This window comes from Diabrotica undecimpunctata, chromosome 5 (assembly GCF_040954645.1).
Source record: "Diabrotica undecimpunctata isolate CICGRU chromosome 5, icDiaUnde3, whole genome shotgun sequence".
In the NCBI taxonomy this organism is placed as follows: Eukaryota; Metazoa; Arthropoda; class Insecta; order Coleoptera; family Chrysomelidae; genus Diabrotica; species Diabrotica undecimpunctata.
The window spans coordinates 61528626-61555193 of record NC_092807.1 but is presented as its reverse complement, the minus strand read 5'-3'; the positions used below and the strand labels follow the sequence as shown (position 1 = coordinate 61555193).

The window sequence follows — 26568 nt, the reverse complement described above, 5'->3', positions numbered from 1 at the left end:
GTTGATGTTATTGATGTGTGATAATTTGACTATTCTGTTTTTTAAAGCCAATATCAAATTTATTTTCATATGAGGTGGATGTTGTGAATGATAATTAATAAATCTGTTACTAAATATAGGTTTTCTGTACCATTCAGTGCTTAATATATTTTGTGCATTACGTTTGATTTTTATGTCAAGATATGGGATGCTATTTTCTATCTTGTTTTCACATGTAAATTGTAAATGTTCACTATAATTATTAAAAGTTTATAAAGTTTCATTTATTTTGTCTGTAGGTAAAACAAGTAATAAGTCATTTATACAGTCGTCCTCTTTTAATCCTTATGTCCTAATCTTTGTGTAATTTCTTCCTCTGTTGTTGCCTTTTTCGTAATTATAAACCCCAATTATTTGAATTTATCCTTTCCTTTGATTGTTACGTTGTCATCAATCTGTAGATCTTCTATGTCTTCTTCACTTGTAGATAGGTACTCTGTTTTCACGAGGTTAATATCTAGGCCAGCCTTGGTATATTCTTCTTGTAGTTTCTTCATCATGTAGCTGTGATCGTCTTGGTCTTGTACAATCACTACTTGATCGTCTGCAAAACTTAACGTATATAGGTATTAGTTCCGTACCAGTACTCCCATGCCTTCGCATTTTCTTTTCCATGTAGTCAAGGCTTTCTCTAAGTATATTTTAAATAGGGTTGGAGATGTGGAACAACCCTGCAGGAGCCCTAGTTCAGCCTCCATACCAATGCAGTTATCCGGAGTGTGACAAGTGGAGCCATAAGGGATTTAAAAAATATTAAAAATCAGCATTGATTGAGACTTGAATAAAACCTTACAAAAAGCTATTTATGGGTATGGGGAAAATAGTTGTTGTTAAATGAATTTCACGATACAAACACATGTTTGTTATCTTTTGCACATTTAGTATAGCCCAAAAGAGAGAACACAATAATTAATAAAGTTTTGAGTAGGAAAATATGTAGAAACGTCTTGTTATACTTTGGATTTGAGTTTATATAGATCTATATCTGCTTGATATTAGGGAGGAACCTTGAAATCGAGATATTATGTTGTTATTTACCAATTTAAATGAAAAACGGGGAAGCAGATGTGCAGAAGTTCCGACAACGTATACACCAATGAATGATATAAGCGGTATAAGCCTGCTGTAGGACCGCTATAGAACACATAGCTGTCCCAGACGAAAAAGTCTTTATTTATTTCAAACGCACGTTTATTATATCATATCAAACATAATCATATTTTAAAAAGACCTGTTCTAAGTATGTATGATGTCAGTGAAAAAAAAAAACTGTTGCGGCCATGTTTTGTATACATTTTTGCCAAATCAGTATTTCTAAATTTCGTAAATTTTATTTAATTCGAAAATTAAAATTAAAAGACAGTATTAATTGTACTCCTGATAGCGAATAGAGATCTGACGGGAAGACTGGTCTTTTAACGCGTTCTCTGGGATGCAGAAACCACAGGAACTGGAACGCGTTGAAAATAATAATGAATAGTCGCGATAACGAATATGATACAAAAGATTAACAGAAGCAGTATAGAGAAGAGCTTAAAGAACTAAAAGAAGAAAATGAAGATATAAAAAAATAAAGAACTGAAACTGAAAATGGACGAATTAGAGGAGAGGGTGGATCAAATGGAAAAATAAAAGAGAAGAAATATGGAAGCAGTAGCGAAATAAGAGAACGAAGATTAATCTGGTAATAACTGGCTTGGACGTAGATTCGAAAGACAAAAAGATAGTAAGAGATAAGGTTACCAAATTCTTTTAATATAAACTAAAAGTTAAGGACAAAATTAAAGAAATAAGGAAAACAGAATCACAAAAGCGCTTTAAAAAGATGGAAAACTTTAAAGAAATCTAAGAATTCTCAAAAACAAATATAGAATAAAAGGAATTAAAGATCAAGAAATATATATCGATGGTGAATAGAATAGGAGTGATCGAGAAATACATCTGTATTTCCCGATCTGAAAATTAAACAGGAAGCAAAAAATTTTTAGAGTTGCAGGTAAACGAGAAAAGATAGAGTTAGACAGATCGAAAACTTGTGGAAATGGAGGAAGATAAAACAAAAATAAACGAATTTGACAAAGAATAAGGACAAGATTAAATTTGATGATGACAACAAGAAGAAAACAACAACACATAATTTAACGTCAAAAGATCAGGGAACAAAAAAAGAAAAAATGCAAAGAAATCAAAAAAAATATATTTAAAATAGCAACATGGAATATTAATATTAAGGACTGGAAATATAGAAGAAGTAGCACAGGAGTTGAAAAAATACACAATAGACATCGCTGCGATACAAGAAGTAAGATGTGAAAAACAAAAAAAGAATATGTATTTATGTACAGTGGAGATGACAAACAAGGCAAAAATGGAAATTTTTTATATAAATAAAAAACTCAGAAAAGCATACCAAAATTCAATCAATTCAATATATATATCATTAATAAATATATATGCTCCAACTGAAACATCCGATGTAATAGAAAAAGACGAGTTCTATGAAAACCTAAATAAAGCATGCGACGAAACACCAAAAAAGGGATGCTATTAATATCGGTAGACGCCAACGCACAACTAGAGACAGGCCTTGAAAGGCCTCGGCAAAAACAGGAAAGGAAAATGACAAAACAAACGACACGATGCGGCATTGACAAAAAATTTGAGCATCCAAGAAAACAAAAGGCAACTTGGACACATCCATCTGGCAGTAAAAATCAAATTAACCACATTCAACGTTAGTACAAAAACGCTGGACACGAGATCTTAGAGCGAGACAAACGCAGACACGGACCACCTTCTGATAACAATAAAAATTGGAGCGCTTAAATGTAAAAAAATATCAAGCTAAAACTTACTCTAATAAATGGAACCTAGAAGCATTAAAAAAGACTTAAATAAAAGAAAAATTTGAACCACAGATGAATGAAAATGTATCAAACTTTATGGAGTCAACCCACAAATATAAACAAAAGATGGCAAGAATTAAAAAGCAAGATAAATTAAATAACAAATGAAGTAATAGGAAAGAAAAAACAAGAAAAAAAATAAAAACTGGTACGATCAAAACTGCGAAAAAGAGAGAACACTAAAACATTCCGCCAGAATGACATAGATCAACAAACAATCAGAACGAAACAGGGAAGAATACAAAATAGCGAGAAACAAAGAAAACGTAACATATAAAAAGAAGAAAAATGACTGGTTAAATGAAAATCTAGCGAAAATTGAATAAGACAGAAAAAATCATACAATAAAACCATTTTATAAAAAAGTCAAAGCAACAAAAAATACGCCCAACATTCAAAAAAGAGGACTAAAAAACCAAACCGGAGAAATTGTATATGAAGATAAACATATCAGCAAATTATAGAAAGAATATTAGGAAAAAATTGCTGTTCACTACGGAGGAAATACACTACGATGAAAAAGTAAGACCAAAAGTACAAGATAGTGACGAAACAGAAATTTCTTTAAAAGAAAAAGTACAAAATAAAATTAAAAACCTCCGAAAGGGAAAAGAAGCAGAAGAAAGTAAAATCACTACCACCTAAAGAACACCACATCAAAGATAAGTAAGACTCTATCTCTCCTACACTATCTAATCTGATATTAGAAGCAATAATAAGGTGGGCACACTTCGTATAACATTATTAAAGATCAGTTTCAAGTAATAGCATATGCAGATGATCTAGTCATCATAGCACAAACGAAGATGACACTTATAAGAGCAAGTGAAAAATTAAATAAGGAAGCAAAGAAAATAGGTCAAGGGATAGACCAGCACAAAACAAAATACATGACTGTAGGAAAGGATGAAACAACGACCCAGAAATGTCTAATAACACAGAACCACAAATTTGACACTGTAGCCACCTTTAGCTACTTAGGAGTAACAACAGGGAAAACCAGAAAAGAGAGAACAAATAAGAGAAATTCTGAAAGGCAAAAAAACATATGAAATGAATAGAAACCTGTTGAGAGGTAAGACTTTAAGTAAGAGAACAAAGATGAACCTATACAAGACCTTAATAAGACGTGTTGTTACATAATGGAATAGAAACAATGACAATTAACAAGAAAGAGGATAATATCCCCCACTGACGTTTAAAAGAAAAATAATAAGAACGTTACTGGATCCAATATAACAAAAAACGGAGAAAGAAGAATGAAAACAAATGCTGAAACAAAAGAAGATTAAAGAAACATAATATAGTCAGATACATAAAATCTCTCCGCTAAGAAAGGATAGAACATATACAAAGACACCCAGATATGCCAAGAAGGATAACTAACTGGACATCACTATGGCTCAGTTATAGAGGAAGGCCTAGAAGAAGATGGCTGGATAGTGTAGAACATGATATAAAAACAATGAATGTTAAAGACTGGAAAGCTCAATACAAGGACAAGAAAAAATGTAAAAATATCACGATAGCAGCAAAGATACACAGCATTAAATGGCATTAAGGAATAATCTACCTCACCCAAAAATAGGATTTTAAACGCCATGGCGTTAGCTCTAATCCCTAGGGATTGCAAAACTTATGAATGGATAAGGAAAATGAATTTTCTGTTGTTGGCTGTATACCATAAATTACAAAAATTTTATTTAAAAAATTCTTTATAAAAGGTGTATTAATATAAAAAGTTGTTATTAACAAGTTCTAATAGAAACCTCATCTAAGGGCCAGCAGCCCCACTTGCAAATTCCTACGTTGACATGAAGTAAATTTCGTCTATAACTTAAACATTCTAGAGTATTATCAGCAACAATGTAACTTAAAATTAATTTAACTAAACTTAAAGGGTTTTTACACATGTAGGGTAACGGGTACAGTTGTTGGTCGGTCACTAGTGGCCACTTTCACAAAAATCCGAAATATTAAGATTTTCAGAAACTATAAGGAAATAAATTTATTTGCATTAAAATTTGGCAACATTGTTATATATTTGGTCTATCTATCATCTCTCTCAGTTAATATTATCTAGTTGTTACGGCGTGTGTTGTTCGAAGCTTAACAGGTGCATCCAGTTTTAAGAGTTTTTTAAAGAATTTTTTAAAGACGGCTATTCACGAGGTGAGCTATTTTGGCTAATAGTATTATGTATCTGGGTATATTATTGTTTTATGGCGATTTAGTGGAGTACATCTTACATTATCAGTAGTTTTAATAGTAAGGTTGTGAATTTTTGGCGGTTAATTTGGCCAAGCATCGTATCTTAAATATGTCCGTGTTATAATGATTGGCTTACCTGCCAATTGTTTTACCTACTTTAAATTAAAATATATATTATAATTTACTTTTTGTTAGCCTAGTTTGGTAAAAGTACCTAACATGTCCAAGCACTTGGACATGTGATGAGAAGGCAAAAATACGCATTATTACAACTTATTATGGAAGGCAAAATCCGAGGAAAGCGAAATGTGGGAAGACGAAGAATATCCTGGCTTAAGAACTTAAGGGAATGGTTTGAATGCAGTAGTGCAGAACTTTTCAGAGCGGCAGTCAACAGAGTCCGCAGAGCCATGATGATTTCCAACCTTCGATAGAAGATGGAACTTAAAGAAGAAGAAGCCTAGTTTGGTCCAAGATAAGATATTTCAAGCATTTTTTCTTATTTTTTAAGGCAATAACCAGTGGTTGGCCAACTGACGATCAATAAACCACAGGGTGGCGAAGAACTGTAATGTTTAATAAGAATATATTTTTTTCCGGATTTGTATTTGTAAAATTACAATTATTTTAGTTCTTATAAAATGAGTGCTAATGTGAGTATATTGAATCAAATTTGAAACGTCCGTATTGTAGCTAACATTAATAATATTACATGATTTTTATTTTTAGAATGAAAATGCCAAATATACGAAAAGATAAAACGTATCACACACAATATACAGAACAAGATCTTCAGTTTGCTTTTCAGGTTATAGAAAATGGCATGAGCTAACAAAAAGCCGCTAAACAATTTAATGTGCCAAGAGCATAACTGCAGTTTAGAGCAAGCAAAAAATTTAATGAAAAAACTACCCTTGGTCCCAATCCTATTCTTTGTTTGGATGAAGAGAATCGTTTAAAGCATTGGATCATAACATGCCAAGACAAAGGTTTTCCAGTGAGAGTGGAAAATATACAAGACTCGGTTAAAGGTTTTCTTGACGCAAATCTACGTGCCAATCATTGTACTGACAATCGGCCCAGAAGAGGTTGGTATAAATTCTTGTTAAAGCGACACCCAGATATAAGTGAGAGAAATCCAGAAGAGGTAACGGCAGCAAGTTTAGTTGTATCTGAAAAAGATATAAAATAATGGTTCACGGGTGTTCAAGAATACTTGCATTGTAACGGTTACATTGATATTCTTCAAGACGCTCCACGTGTTTTAAATGGCGATAAAATCTGCTTCCTCTTGCGTCCCAAAAATAAATGAGTGTTGATATTTATCTTTGCAGGATCTGGAGAAATAACAGCATCAATGATTTCGTTTCACGAGAATGGGACATAGGATGTAGCGATGCGGGATGGATGAAGAATGAAAACTTCTATGAATACATAGGAAACGTCTTATATTAGTACCTAGTTGCAAGAAACACTAAATTTCTAGTCATTTTGTTCGTTGATAGACGTAAAACTCACTTAACCATTCAAACCAGTGAATTATGCCCAAAGTTACATAATATTTTAGTGACATTATATCACAATGCGACCATAATTAAACAACCTGCAGATATTGCTGCATTTAAACCATTAATGCCAAATTGGAACCGGGTAGTATTAAAGTTTAGACGCGAAAACCCGAACTCAGTAGTTACCAAAGAGAATTGTGCATTGGTATTAAACAGCCATTAGTCAATTAAAATCAGATTCCATAATTAGTGGCTTTAAAGCATCTGGATTGTATCCATAAAACCCTGAAGCAATAGACTATTTGAAATGTTTAGGAAAGATCAAAGACCCGAATAAAGGTATTAATCACACAAATGAAGATTTTGTACACAATTGGAGCCGCAAAAATACTAGAAATTCAAAGTTTGGATAATTGCGAAGAACTAAATAGAGATTTAAAATTGATCTTGAATATATTTAATTTATTTCAAAATACCATAGATCTACCCACGATTCAGACTACAGAGATAGGTGGAATCACAAATGATATATAAGATACCTCTATTATCACAGAAACCCATATATCTTCAGATATTACACTTAACCCTGTAGGTGGCAATGAAATCGTAAGCAACGTACAAGATACTTCTATTATTACAGAAGAAAATCTACTGGAAAAACGTGCTGGTGAGTCGGCTAAAAGAAATTTATTTTCTGAAACTGAGGGATATCCAGAACATGAAAAAATACAAATTCTCTCAGATATAACGGTGAAACAATCAGACGATACCAATCTACCTGTAAATAATCTTTTATATACAGGATTGTTAGTCTTGTTCCTATAATATATCTAAATCAAAAGTTGGAATAAAATGTCTATTTTGTGTTAGAGGCTACCATATTGATACTTGTGTAAAGAAACAACAAGAAATTAAATAGAAAAAAACTTAAATAGTTAAATAGTTAAATAAAATTTTTTGAATAATACTCGTTAAAACTGTAAGTATATATTAAACATGTTATGCAATAGACATATTTTTCCATAGATTTGCAGTTTGTTTGTATTTGTGGTTCATTGTTGCAATGCCAATATTTTAAAAAATACATATTTAGTTTTAATTTAGTTAGCCATATTAATATCAAATCAGTTACATTGTAAAAAACGTATCATGTATAAGGAACAACATTTTAAATTAGGAAAGAAATATCTTTTTATTTTATATGCTAATGCTTTTTACATACTTGGCAGCATTGTTTTAATTCGTTGATTTCATCAAATGTCACATGGTTTTATTTCCTATTTAAAAAATCTCAACTATTATTGTATCAAATAATTTATTTTAATTATATTATAGAATTTAACACACTAAGTGTTTGAAAACAAAAATTTCGATTAAGAAATTCTTTCCCGAATTTTGCGATTGAATAGCATTGAAAAAGTTTATGCGGAAGTTCGCCACGAGCATTTAACTTCAAAAAGTGCTTCAGGTGACAACAAATAAAAAACGACCTTTGGGGATGGTGATTGGACAATATTCTACCGAGTTCAGTAAAAAAGTATTTGATTGTTATGTAGTGTCCCTAGTGAATAATGTATTTTATATTGTGTAGGGTGAATAGCTGGAAATATCAATATTTATAAATGTTATCATAAATAAAATCCTTTTTATTGATACATATTTTATATACCACATGGAGATAATATTTTGCTATTTACCAAAAAAAATAACCGCTTTATTAAATAAAAAAAGGTTTTACAGTAGGAGGTACTGTAGACTAGCGTTAACCTTCATACTATTTTCTGTATTTTTAAATGTTAAACAATATTTTAAAATTAAACAAAGTAATTGTATTATTTATTAAGTATTTTAATTATACGTCTAATTTTAATAAACACGTAGTGAATCTGTAGATAATTCAATTAAAAAAAAATTTAAGATTTATATAAAACCGCTGTTAGTTAATATCCTGGTTATAGATTTTAATAAAATTGAAAAAATTTACATGTTGTGTAACGAACTGTCCTTGTGATTTTACTATAGAGAAAAAGTAATTCAACGCCAGTATAGGAGCTTCGCTTCAAAATAATTGAAAAATATTGGACATATTGACTTCAAAAAACGTTATACGCGTAAATACGCGTAAAATGTCGCGTTAGTTGCATAAACATATATATATATATATATATATATATATATATATATATATATATATCTTTATATATATATATATATATATATATATATATATATATATATATAAGAAATACTGTATATTAGTGACTGTCGATATAAACAAACAACACAGTTTATTAGGGTTGCAGTCGGAAAATTGGCCGGGATGTTAATGAAACACTCTTTTGACTTTTTGTCTAGCTTTCGAAATGGTTTTATTCCTTTTTCAAGACACTATAATAATAAAAATATGTAAATATTTATAAAATATTACAATTCTTCAGTGCAACTTACTAGTCGTTGAAATTATTTATAAAAGCATTGACACTCAACATTAATAACACACATTTAAAATATAAAATAATGGACAAAATACATTCTAAAATTTTTTAAATTTAGGTAAAGATAGTAAAACTTAGTTTATGGCATCTTTTACTGGTGTGTTTTAACTCTGACAGATAGAGAACAGAAAGTAAAATCTATAATAAAATGTCAAATGTTAGTAATTCTGTTAATTTTATAGTACAATCCTCAAAAGGATTAGTCTGTTAAAGATACAACAACTTCATTGTCTAATGTAGTTTTTTGTTTTCATTTTGAGTGTGTTTTGAGAAAGATTTAAGTAAACACGAAAGCTTAACAAACCTTAAAGATAAAATGAAAAAGACAGTCAAGATTTGATTTCACGTACAAAGCGCCTATATATCTGTTTATACGTATTTCGCCTTAATAAGGCTCATCAGAACAGATATTCATAGGCGTTCTCAACGTGAAAAAGAGATATTTCCTGTCTTTAAGAAGCAACGCTAAAATGGGTTCGAAACGGACGCAATAGCGACATCTGATAATAAATCCGTAAAATAGTTTCGAAACACTTTTAATCTGAGCCTTCTAAAAATTGCAAGGCAAAGCAGACGTTGATAAAGATGTTAATAGAGACATCTAAAATCTAAAATTTGCATGTCTTCAAAAACTTCACTACAACAGTAGTTAGCTTACAAAGGCGCCACCTGCTTTGGCGGCCGTGCCGAGTTTGAATTTGTATCAGCCCAAGTGTCTGATGAGGGTGGGATAGGCCGAAATGATCACAACACTTTATTGATATTGATTCGAGCACGGGAAGTTTAACGAATTTGTCCTCCTAGGCCATATATTTGGCCATTTAATTTAATAAAGCGATAGCGGCTTTCGCTAAAAGATTTTATCTTTTACACATTTCGCATAGCGCCAAGGATACAGAAAACGATATTATCATATCGTTTTCGTTCACGGCCTCCCAAGCAGGTGGCGCCTTTGTAAGCTAACTACTGTTGTAGTGAAGTTTTGGGAGACATTCGTTGGACTTTCCGAGTTTGAATTTGTATCAGCCCAAGTGTTTGATGAGGCTGGGATAGGCCGAAATGATCATAACACTTTATTGATACCGATTCGAGCACGGGAAGTTTAACGAATTTGTCCTCCTAGGCCATATATTTAGCCATTTAATTTAATAAAGCGATAACGGCTTTCGCTAAAAGATTTTATCTTTTACACATTTCGCATAGCGCCAAGGATACAGAAAACGATATTATCATATCGTTTTCGTTCACGGCCTCCCAAGTAGGTGGCGCCTTTGTAAGCTAACTACTGTTGTAGTGAAGTTTTGGGAGACATTCGTTGGACTTTACGAGTTTGAATTTGTATCAGCCCAAGTGTTTGATGAGGCTGGGATAGGCCGAAATGATCATAACACTTTATTGATACCGATTCGAGCACGGGAAGTTTAACAAATTTGTCCTTCTAGGCCATATATTTGGCCATTTAATATATACATAAATATATATATATATATATATATATATATATATATATATATATATATATATATATATATATATTGTTATGATGTGTTTTTTGTTTGAATGATGAGCAATGAGTATTTTTAATAATATAGGGTTTTTATCGCGGTTCTCAAAGAATTAGCTTGTAAGTACTTTTTTAAATTATCTTTATTATAACTATTATGAAACACACATATATATATATCTAACCTAGCCAATGTAAATTTAAAATAAACTATCTTTAAATTGATATTCTTATAAAACTAATTAAATTCTATAGACAATCTAAAATTTAAACAAAACTATCTTCAAAATTGAAATTGTTATGACACTAACTAAATTATATTAATAAAATTTTGTACCTTTCTTTCACTGAATGCCTAAATGAACTTTTTTCCACTATATATATTCTAATCACCACTGAATGTCTTCGTACTTCGGTTATCCTTGTTTTTTTTTTTTTTTTTTTGAAATTACTTTTTCCAATTATCAGCTTCTACCAATTTAAGATATAGTTTTCTTCACCAGCATTTATACACCACCATCCAAACCAGCAAACAGCATTTATATTTATTCTTCTTTTCAATATACCAATATCCAATTATTATAAGTTGATTTATACTAATCTCCAACCATAATATAATTTAATTTCTTCCAATATACTTTTATAATCTTCAATAATTATTTGTGTATAATTATAAATGTGCATTAATTATATGCATAATTTTTAATCTTCATTTAACTCACTATATTAAACAATTCGACTATTTGTACCTGATTCACTGACTCCAACTAACTTTCATATTTCTTACTAAACTTTTCTGACTGACTTCTTGAAAATTCTGAACAATTTACTTCACTATTCACTAACTAAATGTGTCTATTAACTTTCATAATGAACTGGCCTGACTTCTGACTAAAAACTTCCTAAAACTGCCATCTTGAATCCAAATCACGGGTATTTATATCCTTTTTGATATTCCAGAACCATCTCGTAAGAGATCATGTTCCAATTTGTTCCATTAACTACTTGTCTGAATTTTCTGGAACAAACCATTTCGCAAACATGGCCATCTCCGGAGATCCAGAGAATTCCATTCTTTTCTATTAATAATTTTGTTGACATTTAGGCTTTTCAGATCAGAATAAACATTCAAATTAGTAACTAACACTCTAATTTAATAAAATACACATTTCAAACAATATAACCCCACTTATATTCGTAAAATTCTTAAAATGACACTTAGGAATGGAGGGTATAGTGTGTTGCCTAGTCACATGGCTCACTTAAAAATATCTACAAAATCATAACTACTAAAATACAACTTTTTACAATTATTATATGCTAATTTCTTAAAATGCCCTCACATAAATAATTTTTATAAAATTCTCTAGTATATAACTTATTTAAAACAACCAAATATCTAATATTATGTAGTATATAACTTATAAATTATTTTCTATAAACCCCAATCGTCACAATACCCCAAAAATAATATTTAAAATAAATAATTCACTTATTATTTTTTTAAATATTAATTTTCTCATACCCTATTAAATTTAATAAATCAATTTTTTTTTTTTTTATTATTTAAAATGTGTTAAATACATCCCTGTTCGCTGTCTATGTCAAAGCAGAGAACAACGGATCACAGTTCGGCTATTCTATGGTCAAACTGTCATGTCAAATGGAACAATGGATGCTATATCAGAGAATAAAATATAACCTTAATTAAAAATATAATGGATATTGTGTTATGTTTATTTATAGACAAAATCTAGGAATTATTTCCATTCAAAATAACTCTCATCAATATAAATTGGTAAGTTTTACACTTTTTATAAAGACATTTACACAATCAATTCTGTATCTAACCCCAAATTATGATTTTTAGGGTACCAAACAATTTCCATATGTACAAAATTCAACAAGTATGATGTCAAATTTATTCACAACAAAGAAATCTACCATCTATCTATGAAATGGATCTATCAGTAAGTTTTTTTGAAATTCTTTTCTTTGTTTAGTTGACATATTGGGCATTGGGTAGTAATTTCTTTTGCTATACTTATGTCATTCTTTGCAAAATAATTGTCCCTAAATAGCATCCATAGCTTTCTTGAACCAATATGCATATAATTGTTATGTAAATTTTTCAATATTTTCTTTGCTAAAGTTCTAGTTATTACATATACTTCTATGCCATTTATTATTTTATAATATACCCCATCTTTCCTAAGGACTTTTTGTTTTTCACTCAAATTGATCTGATCTCTTATAATTTCTTCTTTAGAATATAATCCAGTACTTTCTACTAATTGATTTAATCCAATTTTTATTGTTCGCTGCCCTTTTTGTGGTATATTTTCTAACCTTGATAAAGCATCTGCCACTATATTGGATTTTCCAGAAATGTATTTGATTTCAAATGAGTATTCCCTCAATATTAGACTCCACCGATGTATTCTACTGTTTCCATATTTGTTATTTAATATAGATGTTAAAGCTTGGTGATCTGTTTCTATTGTAAATTCATTACCCAACAAATAAAATCTTAATTTTGTGACACAATGTATAATACTTGCTAGTTCTAATTCTGAAACTGAATAACCCTTTTCATGTGGCTTTGTAATTCTTGAAATGAATTGTATTGGGTATTCGACCCCATCATGTATTTGTAATAATACCCCTGATAATCTCTCTATTGATGCATCTGTTCTTAATATGAATGGCTGTGTGTAGTCAGGATAGTATATTTTCAAATTTGACAGAAAAATGTTTTTAATTTCTTGGAATGCTAGTTCTCTTCTCTGATCCCATCTCCATTTTACACCTTTTCTCAGTAGTTCAAGTAATGGAATTTCTTTTATACTTAGATCTGGTATCATCCTTTTATAATAATTAATTATTCCAATAAATCCTCTTAAAGTTCTTAAATTGTGTGGTGTTTTATATTCCTGAATGACTTGTGTCCGTTCTGGATCCATTTCGATTCCCTTAGTGTTAAGTTTATAACCTAAATATATGACTTCTTTTTGAAAAAATGTACATTTTTCTTGATTTATTTTTAGTCCAACTTTGTCTAATCTATTTATTATAATTTTTAGGTGTTTTTCATGATCTTCAGCAGTTTTAGAAAAAATTAATATATCATCAATGTAGTGAATTACAAAATGTTCATATTGATCCAAAATATCATGAAGACATCTACATAGAACACTGCAAGATGATTGAAGCCCAACTGGTACTACTTTGAATTGATATACTACTCTATCTATCTGAAATCCTGTATACTGTCTACTTTTTCTTTGTAGAGGTATTAACCAAAAACTATGCTGTAAATCGATTTTAGTGAAAAATGACATTCCTGTAATTCTTCCTAATATTCCATCTATACTCATTGGTGCTTCAAATTGCTTTTCAGTAATCTTGTTAATATTCCTTGCATCCAAACATAACCTGATTTCACCTGATCTTTTTCGTACTACTACTATGGGGTTAATAAAACGTGTGTCTGCCTTCTTAATGATCCCATCTTCTAACATATTATTAATTGTTTTGTTTACTTCTTCTCTGTATTTATATGGTATTGGGTATGATTTTGTTTTAAAATCTTTTTCTTCTTTAACTTTTATACTATGGATATAATTTTGTGCAATTCTATTTTCTTTATTGACAAGTCCCTTGTGTTGCTGCAATATGGAAATGACTATTGATTTATATTCTTCAGGGCAATTTAAAACTTTTATCACATCTTCTTCTTTACAAATAAAATTATTCTTCATTATGTACTCATTATTCCTTGCTTCCAATTTTACGCACTCCGCCTCGTAGGCATCCATCTGCTTAAAATTTCCATTCCTTAAATATTCACTACAATAATTATTCTTTACATTCTTTTGGGACATTTCCCTATCATCAAAATACATTTCTTCTTCATAAACATCATTATTTTCTTTAAATAATATCCTATCAACTCTTATTCCTTCTTCTACCTCATCTTTCTGCATAAATTTACTTTCTTCTTTTCCAATTCATCATTTCCCATTAATATATCAACACATAAATCCTTGACAATAAATCCTTGCATATTAATTTCTTTATTAAGAATATTAATTTTAAAATTGGCTAGTTTATCAATTTCACCCAACTTCTTATTATTTGCACCAACAATTTTAATTTTTGGAATCTTTATTATATCTGATAATTTTAATGTATTAAAAATAAAATTCTCCGAGACTAAAGTACTTTCTGAACCAGTATCTATCATAATCTTAATCATTTTATTTTTTGGCCAAAGCATTTATATAAATTAAATTAATAGATTCAATAATTTTATCTTCATCTAAAGAAATAAATTCAGAAGGTTTTTCATAATAGCAATGGCCTAACTTGTAATTCAGAAAGTTTACTGCACAAAATTTTGATTATTAGAATTGTCAGATTGTATCTGACCACTTGGATCTGATGTCCTATGTCTTTCCCTACTATGACTTCTACTCACATTTTCCTGCCTTGTACTATTTCGTTCCCTGTCTTCGCAGCTTCTATTCCTTCGAACACAATTTACCTCCACATCTTCTTCATTCTTTTTGCTTCTTGTACCTTTCTTTCCTTGAGACATTTTGAGACTTTACTTGTTCAAATATAATTAAAAATAAAATCTATAATTTTTTCTTTCTACTGATAATTAATTTAATTATATGAGAGCACTTATCTTCCCAAACTAATTCTTTTAAATAGAGAGCCACCGCGTTGGGTGCCAAATTGTTATGATGTGTTTTTTGTTTGAATGATGAGCAATGAGTATTTTTAATAATATAGGGTTTTTATCGCGGTTCTCAAAGAATTAGCTTGTAAGTACTTTTTTAAATAATTTTTATTATAACTATTATGAAACACACATATATATATATATATATATATATCTAACCTAGCCAATGTAAATTTAAAATAAACTATCTTTAAATTGATATTCTTATAAAACTAATTAAATTCTATAGACAATCTAAAATTTAAACAAAACTATCTTCAAAATTGAAATTGTTATGACACTAACTAAATTATATTAATAAAATTTTGTACCTTTCTTTCACTGAATGCCTAAATGAACTGTTTTCCACTATATATATTCTAATCACCACTGAATGTCTTCGTACTTCGGTTATCCTTGTTTTTTTTTTTTTTTTGAAATTACTTTTTCCAATTATCAGCTTCTACCAATTTAAGATATAGTTTTCTTCACCAGCATTTATACACCACCAACCAAACCAGCAAACAGCATTTATATTTATTCTTCTTTTCAATATACCAATATCCAATTATTATAAGTTGATTTATACTAATCTCCAACCATAATATAATTTAATTTCTTCCAATATACTTTTATAATCTTCAATAATTATTTGTGTATAATTATAAATGTGCATTAATTATATGCATAATTTTTAATCTTCATTTAACTCACTATATTAAACAATTCGACTATTTGTACCTGATTCACTGACTCCAACTAACTTTCATATTTCTTACTAAACTTTTCTGACTGACTTCTTGAAAACTCTGAACAATTTACTTCACTATTCACTAACTAAATGTGTCTATTAACTTTCATAATGAACTGGCCTGACTTCTGACTAAAAACTTCCTAAAACTGCCATCTTGAATCCAAATCACGGGTATTTATATCCTTTTTGATATTCCAGAACCATCTAGTAAGAGATCATGTTCCAATTTGTTCCATTAACTACTTGTCTGAATTTTCTGGAACAAACCATTTCGCAAACATGGCCATCTCCGGAGATCCAGAGAATTCCATTCTTTTCTATTAATAATTTTGTTGACATTTAGGCTTTTCAGATCAGAATAAACATTCAAATTAGTAACTAACACTCTAATTTAATAAAATACACATTTCAAACAATATAACCCCACTTATATTCGTAAAATTCTTAAAATGACACTTAGGAATGGAGGGTATAGTGTGTTGCCTAGTCACATGGCTCACTTAAAAATATCTACAAAATCATAACTACTAAAATACAACTTTTTACAATTATTATATGCTAATTTCTTAAAATGCCCTCACATAAATAATTTTTATAAAATTCTCTAGTATATAACTTATAAATTATTTTCTATAAACCCCAATCGTCACAATATATATATATATATATATATATATATATATATATATATATATATATATATATATATATATATATATATATATATATATATATATATGTATATATATATAATATATAAATATGTTTCTTATGGGTATTATATTGACTCCAACCCATAAAAAACATATTTATATATTTTTTCCAAACGAGTCACAAGTACTTATACGTTATAAGTACTTATATATATATATATATATATATATATATATATATATATATATATATATATATATATATATATATATATATATATATAAGATAAATGCACCAGTTGGCCATGAGTGAGTTATTGGCCTAATTGGACTAATATGTTTTGATTAAAATTATGAATATTTTGGTATTGTGTTAAATCTGACTACTTTTTTTAATGTTTGGCATCATGTCTGCTACAGTAGGACACATCAAGTTTCAAGGTAATTTCCATGTTTTAGTCAGTATTCGACGTTGATTGAGACACTATTCTGTGCCGTTAGTTTGCAAGCGAATTTTTGTTATTTATCTAGAGAAACTTGTGTTAGCCGGTAAGTACTATATACTGAAATTCTCTTTCTACTATATATTTTATGTTATTGTGAGAATATAGTGTAGAATATTGCATAACGAATCTAACGCTATTTATTCAAATAACGTAAATTTTAAGGTGGCCAACTACCAATGCACAAAATTATCAATATATCAATTATTGGCCATCTAGGCCAATAACTGAGACATTCGTTTTTTGTAAGAATCTAGTGATTCTTACAAAATATAGTGACATATGTGTAGATAGTGACATATATGTTAATGACTAGTGTTTTATGTGTGGCCAATAACTAATTATAATATTTTTTTAGCAACTATACCAAACGATCTAAAACTGAAAACACATACAAAAAAGTATTCCGAAAACAATGTTCAAAAATCGTTGGAGTTAATTCAAAATGGTATGAGTAAGAGAGAAGCTTCAAGAAGTTTCAATATTCCCACAGCCAACCATAAGTTACCGTAAAAGTGAAAAATTTTTCACAATAAGATAACAAATGGACCAGATCCATTTCTTTCGAATAATGAAGAGAAACAACTTAAACTAAAAGATTTTTCATTGTCAAAATAGAGGATTTCCTGTTCGTGTTGACATTAAGGACTCTGTTAAATTATTTTTAGAGAGTAACCTGAGAGTGAATCTCAGGAAAATAGACCAGGTAGAACATGGACATTTGCATTTTTGAAGCGCAATCACAACATTTCCCCAAGGACTTTAGAGAAAGTGACATCAGCAAGTTCAAACATTAACCAAAAACACATTACCAAATGGTTTGACAACATAAAATCTTAAGGGAATAAAGATATCTAGATAATACAGGAATTGAAAATGTTCTTCAAGACCCAACAAGGATCTTCGTTGGTGACGAGACATGCTTTTATTTATGTCCCAAAAATAAAAAGGTTTTGGCTATGAAGGATTCCGAAAATTAAATAACTGTTAAGTTAACCAAAGGTTAACTTAACAGTTATGTTCACATTTTCTGGAATAGGAAATATTTTACCTCCGATGATAATTTATCCCCATACAAGATTGCCTAATGATATATTAAGTGCTGTGCCGAATTCGTGGGGTATTGGTTTAATAGAAAATGGTTGGATGGATTACAAACACTTTTACGAATACATTGGAAATATATTTAACCCTTATTTAGATCAAAATAATATTACATGTCCGGTGATACTTTTTGTTGATGGGCATAAAACCCATTTAGCTGTACAGAAAAATCAATTTTGTAAAGATTGAAAATTATTTTAGTAGATTTATATCCTAATGCCACGAGATTAATGCAACCAGCGGATGTGGCTGCATTTAAGACTCTAAAAACTTTTTGGAACAAATCTGTGTTTCAGTTTATTAGAGAAAACTCCCCAAATGTGTTTTATAAAAGTACAGTTTGCTCCAGTTTAAAAATCTGCTATATACATATATGTTAAATCCAAATTAGAAGTGGGTTTGGGGCGTGCGGTATATTCCTTTGAAATTCGTCTGCACTTGACTGTTCAAAATGTCTTGGGAAAGAATTTGAAACTGAAGGTAATCTCAATAAGCAAAAAGATTTTAAAAACACTTATTGATCCAAATACAACAATTAATTTTTTATAAAAAAAATGTGAATTAGTTGGCAATGACAAAATTTAACGGCTATGTCAAAATAATTGTAAAACTCAATCTGATGATTACCAAATATTAAAACAAATCTTTTCAGCATTTGCAGAAAATTCGTCAAAAGAAATTTTTCCAAACCACGAGCAAGAAAATGTTTTAGACGAAGAAGCAAAAGTTTTAGAAACAAATGAAGTAATTTTCGACATAAATGATATACCTGTAATCATAGATGATATTTAAATTGTAAACATACCTGAAATCGGGAACGCAACCTTGGTAGCACCCAAGAATGAAGATATTTTCAACATGCAAGGAATACAAGACCATACAAATCAAGTGTGACAGAAAGGGTTAAAGAAGATCTATCCAAAAACCCGAAACAACCCTAAATATTTCTGAAAATATACCTGTAAATACTACAAATAGATCTATTGTGACTAAGAAGCAAACTTAAAAGCTTCCATTTGTTCTGTTCTGAAAAAGAAAAAATGGAAAAAAATTAGACGAGCAGCTTAAAAAAGAACAGAGAAATCTCGAAAGAAAAAAAAAATTATAAAAGAAAACCAAAAGAAAATAAAAAGCTGGGATAATAAAAAAATAAAAAAATTACCTAAAACTTCTGAAGAGAAAAGTAGACAACCCACAGAAATGACCCCAAAAAAATTAAAAAAAGGATAAAAGTTCACTTTCCTATTGTAAAATATCAAGAAAAGTCAAAAAAGCATTGAAACTGTTACACCTCTACACCAGGAATGCAGAAATAACAATATTGAGGTTTTTCCTCACACCTGAATTTGTTCCTCCACCAGAATTTGATTCGAAAATGGTAACTCAGTATTAAACATTGTTTCGCGCTCTAAAAATACAAACTTGGTATCAAACACTGGATCACATTTTAAAAATCAAAAATTTTTTAAAGGTAAGTATGTGTTTACTCATGTGTGCTAAATATTACAGAGTATCTTCGAACATATCATGTAACTTGCGTAACTAGTTTCTATGGGGCCACTGATTAAGTATATGTTTGCGAAACTTGCCAGAATAAATAATAAAAGTTTACTTTGACATGCTGTTTTTTTTTGTGTCCACACTTCTTGCCTCCAAATCTTTGCTTACCCAAATAGGTACCTACCTACCTACCTATCTTAAATTACGAGTAAAGGGGTAAAATATCACTTTAAAAAATGATGGCCGATCACTAATACATATCGTGTCAATAACTGAAACAGTGTGGCCAATATCTGGTTCATTTGCACATTTACAAAAGGACATATGTAAAATACTTTCAGACATAAAAGATTAACATAATAGAATTAAAATAGTCATAATAGCCCACAGTATCAAAATATTTCATAGATATATCGACGTGCTGTCCTTAAGAGGCCAATAACTGGTGCTTTTACCCTATATATATATATATAATATATATATATATATATATATATATATATATATATATATATATATATATATATATATATATATATATATATATATATAGTAAACTCTTAAATATTATATAATATATATTATTTAATATATATATATATATATATATATATATATATATATATATATATATATATATATTGTTATGATTGTTTATTTTGACTCTGATTTTAATTTATTGAGCCAATAAAAAAATTATAATTTAATTGTTATCAGATGTAAAATAAGACTCCTTATATTACCTGTGTTCGATGGATTCAAAGATTTTCTAGTTGTCCTTTATCGAGATAGAGAAGAAGGATAATAATAAAAGAAAGTATATTACAAAAATTAAGTATTCTTTATAAAAAAAGAATAAAACAATTTTCAACTTCTGCCGTTATCTTATCAATCAGCATACAAGAAAATAAATGAAATTTTTATAATAATAAGATTTTAAATCTACATAAAATTTATAATAAGTGAAAACCAATTTTTCTTAAAATTTCCTTTACTTGAAACAAAAAACAACAAAACTGTAACTTTTGATTAGTCAAACAAAACTCAATTCTTTAAATTTGAATGATAATGACCATGATGTCAACACAGATCCTTTACAGATACCAATTTCAATTGTACAAAACACTTACAGTTTTTTTTTCTTAGTGAATTGTATGTTGGCACATACCCAGAAAAAGTCCAGTCTCCTCAACGATGTGATCTCTCCTCTTTGGCACCTCGGCTCCTTCCTAATGTCTCTGCAAACCTCCTGCAGACTACACAAAAACACCTGATTCACTTCTCCAAAAACTCAGCTACTTATTTATGACACAAGGACCTCCTTTTGTCAACTTGATGCCGTAAAACTACTTTCATATATACTTCACCGGTAGATACAAGGACCTCTTTTAATTTACTTGTTATCTTCTTCTGCAAAACCATTCACTTCTTTCACAATGCCGGTATCCAAACTCACGAACCACACCTTATCTTCTAACAAACGACTGTTTCCTTCGATGGCCAAATTACAACTGCTTCTCCCCGTCTCCTAATCAGGCTAACCCCATTACCATTCAGAAACGACTATCCAATCAAAAGCTCAAATCTTGTTTACTACTGTTAATGTTTGTTCTAAAAATTCTGTGTATCATTTGGGAAGACCAAATTACTATTTCAGAGAAAGAATAAATAAAAATTGATTTTTCTATCCTCAGTCTGTTAATACACAATCTATACCTGTTTCGAGAGATTAGAATATGGTCATTTAATACACAAACAATGACAAGATTAACTTACAGGTAAAATGTCTTCTAATTCTACACAAAGGGGTTTTTTGATAATTTTGTTGGAAACGGAAAAATTTCTATTCTTATCTACACTAAATCTTATCTTAAATTACTATATACAATTTGTTTATAATGATATCTTAAAATTTTATTCCGATGGATCTTTTTATTTATTTTTCTTTGGTTGGGAAAGAAGAAGTATGACAATATATATATATATATATATATATATATATATATATATATATATATATATATATATATATATATATATATAAGAGTAAGAAAAAAGAAGTACTTGTGACTCGTTTGGAAAAAATATATAAATGTATAAAAGGGGCTATTGGTTAACTATTTAATATCTCGAGCTTTCAAATTGTGTTTACAATTCTTATCAAGAGCTGCTAAAAAAGACAAAATATCTTACAAAGTTGAACTATAAAGAAAAACATTTTTTGTTAACTCACCAAATAAAATTAGTTTCGTTAATAAAAATTGCTGCAAATACATGTCAAAAAGAATTAATACTAAAATGCCCTTATCTAATAAATTCTTCACTGAAATTTTAATAATTTTGAAAACATTTTCTTAACAAAAAAAATAATTAAATTTATAAATAGTTTAAAGTAGCAACCAATTACAAATAAGCCTCAATGTCATAAATGCCAACTTAAAATGTTTACCTTTGACAATTATATTGTCAAAAATAAAATTTTGTTTAAAAATTCTTTTTTGTTTAGTAACAAAAAAGAAGAAGATTTATTCACCATTGATAGATGTCTGAAAAAATGTAACAGATATATGGAAAATCAAATAAAAATGTGATATTTTTCAAGTTTCATATATAAATTATAAAGAAATAATATAATTATAAATTTTGCTTAGGTTTTGAATTTCTGATCTTTTGTTTAAATTATTATTTTTTTTTGCTAATACAAACCATTTCCAAAAAAGTCCTTTTGAATTTATTACTTTCACTACATAATATTTTAATGTTATCAAAATCCATAATATGGTCTTTATCGATTACATGCTCTGCCAAAGCACAAGATGGTTTTTTAATTCTGCAATCACTTTTGTGAGATATAATGCGATTTGAAATATTTCTTCCGGTCTCACCAACATAGTCAGATTCATACTGAGTACAACTAATGCTGTATACTACATTCGTTTTTTCAAATTTGTCTATAGGATATATTATATCCCAAAACTAAATATCCTAAATATTTTTGACTACAATTAGGATATCCTTTAAGGACAGTGTCCCATCGATAAAATACATTTTTGAAAGGTGAAGTGTGTAGCTTTTGTATGAAATTTTTGTATTTCGCCGCAAATGCAGTCAGTTTTTATAAATATACATTTTTGCATTTTTCCAAAATTTCCATTATTAGGACTTAATCTTTAAAACCTTTAACATGAAATTTCGATTTTGAATTTTGGCAACACATATACTGCATTTGACATGTGTCTAAAAAGGCACAATTTAAACTTTGACATGACAAACGATCGCACGTCACGGAAAATACCTCCACGAAGTATTACGTGGAATTTGTAGCTGAAGTTGATTAGTTTCGAAAACCTTACTTCTTGTAAAATCTAAAACAAGCCGTTTTAAAGATTTCAGATCGTTTGAAATATAAAAGTTAAAATTCGGTATTTTTTAGGCATATGTCAAATGTCTCACATTTTTTGCCAAAACTCAAAAACAAAATTTAGTGCTATGGATTGGTTCGATGCCTTTCATACGAATTTTCGATGATTTTTATAGTTTCAGCAGGGATAGATTGTGTTAAAATATTAAAGTTATAATGATTGAAAATATGGCATTGTAAGAGGTTGAGACGGTTGAACATTTCCATGTTATTGTCGATCATTATACATTTGATAAGGTAGTGGGTAGATACACTTTACGATCCCCGTAAATTTAGATCTACTTCATTGTCGCGACCCTTCCTACGCGAGCCGTGGTTTACTCTCACTTTCTTTAACCAAGGGGGTAACATGTTTCAACCTATCATCCTTGTAAACTGACCCCAAATTTTCTAACCTATCTAAGCATTCTTCGACCAACCCGCACAGGCCAGTGTGGTAGAGCAACGGCCAAGAATCCCCGTAAAAAGAGAAACGAAGAAATTGCAAAGCTCTCAGTTTACGGGAGTTCCTTGAAACCAGGCTATGGTAGCAGTCTCAGAGATAGAGAGACAGAGGGTGCTAAGAATCTTAGAAGTTTCTTGCTAAAGAATATGGTTTCTGGCAACATATAACACCATAACATTGATGGAGGACTAAAAGCTTGTGGAACTTGAAAACGAGCTGAAGGATATTCAGAACAAATGGTATTTTCATCAGGAAACCTACTACATTATAGAAGAGAGTCTTCTAATGGTGGCGTCGAAGTAATGGTAAATAAAAAACATACAAAGAATATACTTTCAATTAAAAGCATAAGTGAAATGGTTCTACGATAACGTTAAAACTGCGATACAAGAGGTAACCACCAACTATACTATACTGATGCTAAACGCCAAAATATGCCACAAGTAAAATGATTCGAAGTTTTACTTGGACCTCACGGATATGGCAATAGAAACAAAATAGGTTAATCTTTTGTATAATTTCTTCTGCAACATAGGCTATATGTCATGAACACTCATTTTAAAAAAGTCCCTAAAGAAAGTGAACTTGGCAATCACCAAATGGCTTAAACAAGAAAAAATTGATCTATTATTTAATAACAAGAAAGACGCTCTTCAAGACGTTACTATATTAAAACAATTTTTAACCGGAAGTGACCATAGAATGGTAAGAGCGAAGATAGTCTTGAGCGTAAAGAAGAAATAAGGTAGCAAGGATTAAAAATGTCATATTCACTGTAATTACTAACACAAGGGCATACCAGAAAGAAATAGAGAGTAAACTGCAGAAAACGTGCCTGATGAAACAAATTATGAACAACTTAACGAAATGTTGGTGGACGCCCTCAAGAAGGCACAGAAGTGCCAAGCCAAGCAAACAAGGAAACATGAAAAACTTACAGAAGACACAGGAAACCTAATGCAAAAAAGAAGGGAAATGAAAGTTCAGCACACAACGAACATTGCGGAGCTTAGGAATTTAAACAAAATCATTACAAAAGCCGTTAGACAAGACCTATTGATTGAAGTTCCTAATTAAAGTTCCACTAAAGAAACATCTAATACCATAGAACAAAAAAGTCTAAAAGTTTTAAAATAAAAGTTAAATACAGGAACAATAAAAAATTATAAATTAAAAAAATAACAAGGCCTTGCTATATATGAACAACAAGAAATCCTGAAAATCATCGAAGAGTACTACATAACATCATATAATCGAGATGCTCATATTCTAGGGGTAGAAATCCCAGCAATACAAAATCCAGGATCAGAGCAACTTGCAGATATAGCCGAAGAGGAAATGAAATCAGCGTTAAAATGTGTAAATAACAATAAAATACCTGGAAAAGATGGCATTGTAAGTAAAATGATAAAACTAGAGACAAATGTGTCATAAAAGCTTTAATAATAGCTTTTAAAAATAGAATAGTGATAAGATAACACGACCCATTATCGTGTTATCTTATTTATATAAGCTGTTTATGAGAATTATTACTAACAAACTACTACCTAAGCTAGATTTTTACCAACCACTAGGGCATAGCGGATTTAAGAATGGCTTCGGAACGAATGACCACATACATAGATAGAGACAGTTAGAGAATACAATAAGCCATTGATATTAATATTTGTAGACTTTGAGAAAGCATTTGACTCAGTTGAGAGCTTTTGTGCAGTAGTGATCATAGATACACAACTATTCTTTAAAATATATGTACATAATAGCGCAACGTTGCAGTGAGAATGTAGTATGGGGACACAAACACATTCTCCTTGGATAAGGGTATTAGGTAATGAGGCACCATCTCTCCTAAATTATTTAACCGCTTCATTACAGAGTGCCCTCAGAAACAATAATTGGGACAATATTGGAGTCAATATAAATGAAATGTTTCTGAACAACTTCAAGTTTGCAGCCAGCATAGTTTTTATTGCGGACCTAGTAGACTATGCTCGTTAACTTCTTCAACACCTTCAGAGCTCTTGTACACGAGTTGGCCTTAAAATTAACTTTTCCAAAACACAATACATGACCAACCTTGTAGTAACCAAAAACATTTCAACTAATGGTACACAAATTAAACAAGTTTATACCTATAAGTATCTGTGCCATGAAATTAAATTAGGAAGAGACAATTAAACACCAGAGTTAAACAGGAGAAGAGGAGTAACATGCGCAGCTTTCGGAAAACTGAGTGATGTCTTTAAATCATCTGCGTGAAAAGAAAGGTCTCGGATCAATGCGTACTTCCCGTTCTAACACATGGAGCAGAAATATTGAACTTTGCCAGTAAAGTAATCACTCAAGTAATCAAGGGACATCGGGAGCAATGGAGAGGTCAATGTTAAATATATCACACAGACAGAGTTTAAAATCAAATAGTTAGCCAAAAAAACTCATGCTACGGAAGCAGTTAAAATAATTACAACGCTGAATTGGAACTGGACATGACATGCTGCCGACGCTTAACCTAATAAAGGACGTCCTCCAATAAGATGGTCAGACATCAAGCTCATCCAGCACAACTACATTCAGGGTGCTCAAGATCGGATGGAATGAAATTATTTACGGGAGGCCTATATTTAGCACTGGACGCAAAACGGCTAATGATGATAATAATGATGATATTTTGGTATTGAAGGGAGTACACTACGGAGCAATACAATAATATGTAATAGTTTTGATAACCTTTTATATAATAGTGTAAACGCAAATTTATTTATGGCATTGGCGATTGCTTTAAATGGTTGCTATACA

General features: G+C 29.9%; 1 protein-coding gene across 1 annotated transcript in view; it reads left to right on the top strand.

The window, feature by feature from the left end:
• Nucleotides 1–26568, top strand: part of LOC140442216 (sodium-dependent noradrenaline transporter-like) — a 340132-nt gene that overhangs the window by 162307 nt on the left and 151257 nt on the right. The window contains exon 2 of the mRNA XM_072533294.1: nt 24673–24698. Coding sequence (XP_072389395.1) covers nt 24673–24698 — 26 coding nt within the window. The remainder of the gene's footprint in view (nt 1–24672; nt 24699–26568) is intronic.